Source organism: Manihot esculenta, chromosome 7 (assembly GCF_001659605.2).
Source record: "Manihot esculenta cultivar AM560-2 chromosome 7, M.esculenta_v8, whole genome shotgun sequence".
Lineage (NCBI taxonomy): Eukaryota > Viridiplantae > Streptophyta > Magnoliopsida > Malpighiales > Euphorbiaceae > Manihot > Manihot esculenta.
Genome location: NC_035167.2, coordinates 29,416,117 through 29,424,701, shown reverse-complemented (window position 1 = coordinate 29,424,701; position 8,585 = coordinate 29,416,117). Strand labels below are relative to the sequence as shown.

At 30.8% G+C, this 8,585-nt stretch overlaps 1 protein-coding gene across 1 annotated transcript; it reads right to left on the bottom strand.

Annotated features, from left to right (window-relative positions):
• Positions 1 to 4,109: 4,109 nt before the first annotated feature.
• Positions 4,110 to 8,125, bottom strand: LOC110619510 (PP2A regulatory subunit TAP46). The gene is made up of 9 exons (XM_021763012.2): positions 7,839 to 8,125; positions 7,631 to 7,753; positions 7,400 to 7,486; positions 6,977 to 7,081; positions 6,725 to 6,886; positions 6,056 to 6,091; positions 5,879 to 5,950; positions 4,958 to 5,238; positions 4,110 to 4,663 (listed from the first exon to the last, which is right to left on the bottom strand). Exons 1-9 carry the CDS (start codon positions 7,932 to 7,934, stop codon positions 4,411 to 4,413), a joined length of 1,215 nt encoding a protein of 404 aa, XP_021618704.1. The 5' UTR covers positions 7,935 to 8,125; the 3' UTR covers positions 4,110 to 4,410.
• Between the last annotated feature and the right edge of the window lie 460 nt (positions 8,126 to 8,585).

Here is an 8,585-nt window from a genome sequence, read left to right as displayed (position 1 = left end):
TGTACTAAAACATAAAAATATTAAAAAGACCTGCAATCACGGTAGGCGTCAACTTCAAACATTGACTCCTGGCGCCAATGGTCTATAAAGTTCAGTTTAGGAAATTGATTACAGGTCCTAGGGTATTTTCCTCCATGACAAGATGACCTCCCATTCAACTCTAGAACCCTCTTTAAGCTCAACAATATTGAAATTCCCTATCTAACCCTTGATTGAATCCTTATAGTCCACAGAAATAGACAATCTAACCCTAGGTACAAAATAATAAAACCCACTAGCAGATCGAGCCAAGTGAAAAAAGATTGTGAAAAGATTATAGGAAGGAGCAAAACCCCAACATAGATAGATAGACTCAAAGCAGCTCATGAACCAAATAGAATTAGGCGTCAACATTTGGGGAGTAATCCTATAATGCTGGAAGACTTCAATAAAAGTAGGGGTAAAAGGAAAAGCTAGCCTGAGCTCATACTGTTTGAGCAAGAATACCAAGCAGCGACCATGCTGGGCGTCTATCAAACCCCTATCAAATGAACCAAACAGGGCAATCCTCTCATTGCTCGTGGGAGCCCTAGTCCTAAAAATCTCAATTTCTAAGAGATTATCGGAAAGGTTTTGGGGCAAAAAAGGAGTGACAGAAGAGACCAAACCCTTCACCGCAAGAAATTCAATAGGAGCCATGGAAAGAGCAATAACGTACCTCAACTTAGTGATGCATGACAACAAATAAGGGGTTGAAGAATCACAAAAACAGAATAAAAGAGGAGATAATAGATGCAAGGCAGGATTTCAAAATCTAGGAGAGATGAGAGAAATGACACCAACCAATTACCCCTCGAACTGTAAAAGCTTTAAATACCAACCTCGACGTTTACCCCACTCCCATCATGTAATAATTAAAGTGGAGGTAAAGGGCACTTGATACAAAAAGGGAGTCACGCCCTAACAGGCCGACTAAGGTCCACCTAACATCGAGCCGAGCCCATTACGGATTGAAAGTTGTGAGTGACACGGGTCCAAGTAGACGTCAAGAAAAATTGAGCTTAGGCCTGGTCCTTTTACATATTTATAGAAGACCATTGCAAGCTCGAGGACCCAGGTTAACTTCCTGGATTGACAAAAATCAGTCCAAAATCGATAGTCCACAAATATGATAAACTATATCGTGGGTTGTTAGGAACACAGACGTAAATATAATGGATGGAATCAACCTAAAGAAAAGATCAAGAGACATATGCTTCTTTCAGAATGCACGCCGAATTAATCTTTGAGAAATATTTAATACATAGTACAAAAGAGGCACGCCACCTGTCAAAAATTCTTATAGAAAAAACAGACAAAATAAAGTATTTATGAAAAACATACCTCAACAAAAAAATAAAATATTCCTTAACATAAATAACGGACGAAATAAAATAAAATATTCCTTAACATAAATAACGAACGAAATAGCATGGGAGAATAGAAATTAAAAAACATTAATCATCCAAAAAAGCCTAACCAAAAACCCTTTTTGGTTATCACTCATATTGGTACAACAATGTGTAGCTTGTAGCACAAATATTAAAAACATTTATAGACTATATATATATATATATATATATATATATATATATATCTTTGTACATCTGATAAAAATAAACATGTCAGAGTCCAAAAATTTCCTTATTAGCTTACCAATAATAGCACTCATGCACTTATCTAACATGACTGTACTAACAAAAAATAAAATTATATATACTTGTGGCTCGCATTATATAGACAAACTATATAGTCTCACTTTACTCGTTACATAAATTCTTAAAGCGGTTGTGACCTAAATTTTTTCACTACTTTCATGTCTCATAATTTTTAAATAATTGACTAGAAATAAATTATCTACTAATTAAAGAATTACATTAAAATTAAAAACAATAAATTATATAAACGACGGATAAAGAGTTTATAATCCATCGTATGTGATAACTCAAGATGCCATTTCTAAAATAATAGCTAATATTTTTTTCAATCTAATATTGTAAGTTGGATCGACATTAAAATTTAGTTTAAAACAAGTAGAATCCTTAATAATCTCAAAAAAAAAAACAAAAAAAAAAAACAAAGCCAAGTCCAAAATACAGAACAACATGGAAAATAAAATAAAATAAGACAAAATGCTATTATTAATTTTGGGAAAGTTAACTTATTCCACAACATAACACAATAATCTAATTTCTATGGCCAATTAGAACCTCATCACTAGCAATAATTAATAATCGAACAAAAAACTGGTGAACCTATGAAGAATTCACCACTATTATATTAATTATTTAAATATAAATTTATGCATTCATTATATATAATTTAATTAATTATATATAAATTTTAATATTAAATAATTAATTTAATAAAAAAATTTAATATTTAATTTCTATATTATAAAAAATTTATTAGTTGATTTTTTATTGTAAAGTATAATTAAATATTTATGATATTATAAAAAATATATTAATTAATTATTTTATTAAGTTTAATTATTAAATATTATAAAAAATATAAAATACTATTAATACAGAAAAATTAATTAATAGACTTTTTAAAAATTTAAAAAGTCAATTAATAAATTTTTTAAAATTATAAAATTAAATATTATATTTTTTTAAATATTAAAAATATTTTAATATATTTTTTAAAATAAAAAATTAATTAATAAATTTTCCATAAATTCATTTAATAATTACTAAACTCATTATTACATAAATCAAGCGTATATTAAACTAAAAATAATAGTATATTAAAATGAATTATTTTTTTTAACTGGGAATATTAAAATGAATTTAAAATGCATAAAAGAAAGAATAATTTAATTTAATGCACTAAATTGATAACGATTTTCAATTGGTTCTATTTGAAATTAACGGTCCAATTTTAAAATATCTTATCAGTGGTGGCCTAAAGAATCTAGGTAATTAATGGGTAGCTAGAATTTAATCATTACTTCATTGGTAATAATTGATAATTAATTAATACCCACATTGATATTTTTTATTTGATAATTAGAGGTATAATAAATCAGTTTATAATCTTTAATATCAGTCACTGCATCCTTATCAAGACATCAATATATAAAATTTAAATAAACAGAATAAAAAATAATAAGAGGGAGAGATTAATTTAGATAAAAAAAATAAATTTTATTTAAATTATTTAATAATAAATTAACATTTTTTATTATTATTATTTAGATTTAATTATTTCCATTATAATTAAAGCCGTAAAAAAGCCACCGATCATTTTTTTTGTCTTCATCGGTGTCTTAATCAATAATGTAGAGTATTTTTTATAATTATTTTTACGACTATTCAATATTAAAATATATAATATAAATGTAAATTTTATGAAAGAATTGAATTATTCTATACAATAAATTTAAAAAGATGAGATATAAATGTTAATATTATAAAAATATTTAAATTATTTTAGTTGATAAATAAAAAATATAAATTAAAAAATAATAAGATAATAAGGTGATAATTTCATATTTTAATTAAAATTAATTTAAATATTTAAAATTAAAATGTTAAAATATTAACGTTAATTAATCAAAAGGTTTAGATTATTTAAATTAATTCTAAATGATGCAAAAATTGATTTTTTTTTTTTTATTATTTTTAGTGAATTGGCCTGAAAACAAAATCACAGCTCAACTTAAGCCAAAATCAGTAATAAAATCCATCATAATAGTGGAAGTTCATCTCACCCAACAAATAGATATTAGCTTCAACAAATTATTTTTACAACAAGAAAAATTAGTACTATAATAAAAAGAGTTCTAGAAATTAATAAAAAAATATTCAACAATAATAATTATTCAGTCATACCTTCAAGGAAGAATGCAGGATAGATAATCAAAAAATTATTTAAATTATTTTATTGCAAAAGGGATAAACAGTATTTCGAGAATAAAATCAATAGTAAAAAAATATATATTTTTTTAAAAAAAATATATTTTTAAAAAAAAAAAAATATTTTTTACATTTCTGATATTTTGAATAAATAAGAAAATTAAAATTTGCTAATATATTTTATTTTTTAAATTAAAATTAAATAATAGATTTGCTCTAATAATCAAGTAAAAAACAACCAAATTTGTTTGAAGTAAAGAAACAAAATATACAGAAATGTGTCCTCACACATTATACTACACACGGGATATTACCCATAAGATCCAGTTAACTCTGTTGATCTGCCAGCTGATATTTCCCACACAAGTCAGAACGTACACACAGAATCAGGGCCCTGACTGTTTCAAGGATTAAGGCAACACTGGAATAAACAGACATTGAACCAAAATTTTGTTGAACAAACATATCAGAAGCTAGGATTTAAATGAATGTCTGCAAAATCTTTAACGATGTCCCAAAGACGCCACCTTTAACCGCAGGGGGTGAGCTTCTTATTACCAGCACCCCGAGGATTATCATCTTTCCAGTCATCCCATGCCCTTGCCTTCTGCACAGCTGCATCATCATCTTCATCATCTTCTTCTTCACCAGATTTTACCTTTGGACCGTCCTTGTACCATGCAGAGTTGGCTTCTGCCATGAGTTTAGCATTTCTCTCTTGCCATTTATTCATGATCTCCATCTCCCTCAACCCAGCTTCTTCTATACTCATGGTTGGCAACCTTTCCGAGGACATTCAACATAGCAAATCAAGATTAACAAGTCTATTAATGTAAAAGAGATCATGTTGAAGAGGAACAAGACATTGAAAATCTCTTTGCTGAATGAAAACAGGGGAACTAGCTAATTTTGAATCGGAGGACGAAAAGGAGAGAAATGTATATAGCAACTTATATGACTGGTTATTAGGAAGGAAATATATCCAATCTTTATTATAGCATAACTCAAGTAACCAGTTAGTGGTTAACATCTCTTCTCTGCATATTAAAAATTGATAAATAAGAGACGGGACATACCTGTGGCTAGGTTGGAATACTTGTGCTGCCATCCTTTCCCTTTCACTTGTTAGACTTCCACCTACAAGACTTGCCGGTCCAAATATCATTGGCTGGTGCTTGTGATCATGTGCCTGCGAAACGTTTGCTCTCCCTTCTAGAACATCTTGAGCAAAAGTAGCACAGGTGATAGGTGGTGCTGGCTTGGTGTATTGCGCTCGAGCAGCAGCTTCACGGTGCCAAGCTTCTGCTTTCTTTGTTCGCTCATCAAGAATAGATTGCGAAAATTCCTTGTCCCCTTCCTGAAACGTAGACCAAATGAGAATAGTAAGCTACATGTTGCCATGATAAACTGATTACATGGAGCAGATGAATCAAGTAGGGATGAAAACTAATTGTAATCCTGCAATAATGCTGAACCATAATAGCAACTGCAGATATAATGTGATATTTCAAGGAATTCTACTTTTGGCTTGGCATTAGAAAAACCTTAATACCAGATATCACAGAATGAGAGAACAAAGTAAGCTGCAGGTGCAAAAATTTATAGAATAATGACAACCTGAAGATGATTTATAATCACATGAGGTTCAAATTTAAAGCACATTTAAATCTTTTGCATAAATCTCTACAGCAAAATGATCAATATCTTTTCGTAGTGCTTAGATGATACATCAAAATTCAGTACCAAGGAGCAGTTTGGCCATTGCTGATGGCTCTGTTTCATCAAAACATACTTCAAATAATCACAACCGAAAGGAAAGAGAGAAATGAACAGATCCATAAGCCATTATGTGCAGAAATACCCATTTAGTTGTCTTTCCTTTACTGAGTTTGGGCATTGCCAATGAATTTGTTTCATCAAAACATACTTCAAACAATGACAACTCACAGGATAGAGATAACTATATAGATACAATGATCCATTAAGTGCAGAAATACCTTGAGTTGTCTTTCCTTTATAACAGAAAGGATTTCTTCCTCCTTCTTTAACATGTCAAGCAGATCGATTGCCTGTCGTGGGCTCACATGGAAAAAAGGTAGTTTTACAATGGATACAATATCAATAGGTTTAGGAGAATTGTATAGACCAAATTACAAGGAAAATGCATGACTAACCTTACATATGGCCAAAGAGATCATAGCAAGCCAAGCCTGTAAAAAAAAGCACTGTGATTTCAGCAGGGCACAAAGTTTCAAGGAAAAATTAAAGTTGCAAATTATACATCTACTTATGAGGAAGTGCACATATCATACTCCAAAGCTCCAGTCAAATATTAATCACCTAGCTTATGGAATTTTAGTTAATAGAATAGGTTTTTTCAAACAAAGAGAAACCATACTAAATTCTGCTGAAGTCAAAAAATTATTATGCTAAACCATCTCAATGTAGGCACAATCAAAATGATTGGCATTGTGAAACGAGAATTGAAGGAAGACGATTGTTCTTTTAAGTTCTTTTTGCATGTGTAGAACAGGCAATGAGAAAAAATTACTCTGCTTAAATTTCAGTTTGCTGACAACATCATCTTCTTTCTGTCTAATGATTGAGATAGCTTCAACAACGTAGTCTTTAGAAAATAAAGTCATGTAAAAAAAAAAACGAAAAGTACAAATGTAAAATACCATAAATAGTTTTCAATACTCCTCAAACTATCTTCTTATCATAGTCATCACAATATTTAAGTTCTACAAGTTACAATACCATAAATAGTTTTCAATACTTCTCAAACTATCTTCTTATCATAGTCATCACAATATTTAAGTTCTACAAGTTACTACACAAACCTCCCGCTCTTCTTCTCCATCATCATCCAATACATCTTCTTCTCCAGCCTCAACTGGAGTTGATAAGGCAGTTGCCCTAGTTGAACGGCCACGTCGTTCTTTTCGCTCCTTTATTTCCAGCAGCTTTGCTTGAGCAGCTTTTTGGCGATTGAATCGGGCAATCTATACAGAAGCATATTATCAGCTATAACAGAAATTGAACAAGCTTATAGTGCCACATTAACCCACATACAAAGGGAGTTAAGGCTATACCTTTTGGGCTCTTCTTTCTGCAAAAGAATTTGAACCCCCTTGAGAAGATGTATGTAATTCCTCCTCCGGTACAAGTTCCAATGTCTCACAAAAAGAAAGGAATTCCTAAAACATATTGCTCTTTCATTAATGCTGATCAATATAATAACAACATTTTTAGATCAATCAAGAGAGGAAATCAACCAAAACCATGAAAGCCCAACAAATAAGCCTAAATGCCAGTGCTACATCGACATTAAGGTTGGAACTTGGAACTATATACTTAAGTTCAAGAACAACACTGGATTGCCTAGCCTGTCTTACTACAGCGGCTAAAAGCATATAAATCACAGGTTCAAGCCCCACTCCCTCAATCCACTACTTAATTAAATGAAAAGAAGAGAACAACAACATTGGATTATATACTTAAGGAACAACATTCACCTTTAACTTTGCCTGGGAAGCCTTAAGAATTTGCATCCTATCATCCTGTGCTATTTTTTCAGTCCGCTCACCAAGATAGTATGGAACCTACAACAAATGATCCATATCTGTCAACACAAAATCAATTATATAACATGTTCAATAAATGAAATATACCCATAAAATCCAGAAAAAAAACTGAAGATTTCTATAAAACAACAGAAGAACAAGAAAACCCAGAAACAAAATTACCAGAATGTATTTAAGATTAGTAGTGCTGATATCATCCTTGGTCTCATTGGCTGAGAACAACCCAAGTTTACAGATCATTTCCTCACATCTCTCCAGTGCCTTACATCCCTTTTTCACCATCTCCTATCAAACCCAAAACACAGGATCTGTCAACAAGAAAACCCAAAAAAGGCCGAACACCATAAATTAAACTTGGGAGGGAGCGTACCTGATCAGCAGCGAATTCCGTCGCCATTAAATGGATCTTCCGGGCTTCCTCGAACAGAGATGGGAGAGACATGTCGTCCATTTTGCATTCACCCATGGGCGAGCCTATCAAAATCCTATAGAACGCAAAATTGAAGGATTGCAGGGAGAAATTGGATGATTATTTATGTAAAGTTTGAGGGAATTTGAATTTCAATGGAAGCTGTGAGGGTAGTATTGGAATTTGGCCATCGAAAATCTCGAACAAAGAAGAAGATTTTAGAGTGGTCTGGTAGGAGACTGGGATCACAACGCTTTTCGTCAAGGTGCAGGATTGGGTTACATGCGGACATCCTCAAATCCTTATCATGGATCTCACCCAAACTCGCCACGTCAACAAAATTTTATTTTTTATTATTAATTTTTCATATGGAATAACAATTTTAATAATAATAATATTATTATTATTATTTGGACCTAGAGTTTCTGGAATGGGCTTCAATTTTTTTTTTTTTTTTTTTAAAAAATGTATTTGGACCTTAAATTCTGATGAGACCATTATTTGTATTAAGGCCTTGGGCCTGTTTTTAATGTAATATTATTTTTCAATAAAGAAAAAAAAATCTCAATGAATAATTCCACTGAAAATTAGAGAACTGAAAAAGCATTGAATTTGAATAACCTCATTGCATCAAATTAAATCAACTATTAAACTTTTTGATAAAATAAAATAATTCATTTTAGCCAACTCGATTTTCAAAAATTAAAA

What these genes read in the sequence shown, in the direction of transcription:
- LOC110619510 (XM_021763012.2), bottom strand. Translation starts at nt 7,934, where the DNA reads ATGGGTGAATGCAAAATGGACGACATGTCTCTCCCATCTCTGTTCGAG. An exon ending in CTTCCCAGGCAAAGTTAAAG is followed by an intron (nt 7,082 to 7,399) that starts GTGAATGTTGTT and finishes AATATGTTTTAG; the next exon opens with GAATTCCTTTCTTTTTGTGA. An exon ending in ATGGAGAAGAAGAGCGGGAG is followed by an intron (nt 6,092 to 6,724) that starts GTTTGTGTAGTA and finishes TTTTTTTTACAG; the next exon opens with GCTTGGCTTGCTATGATCTC.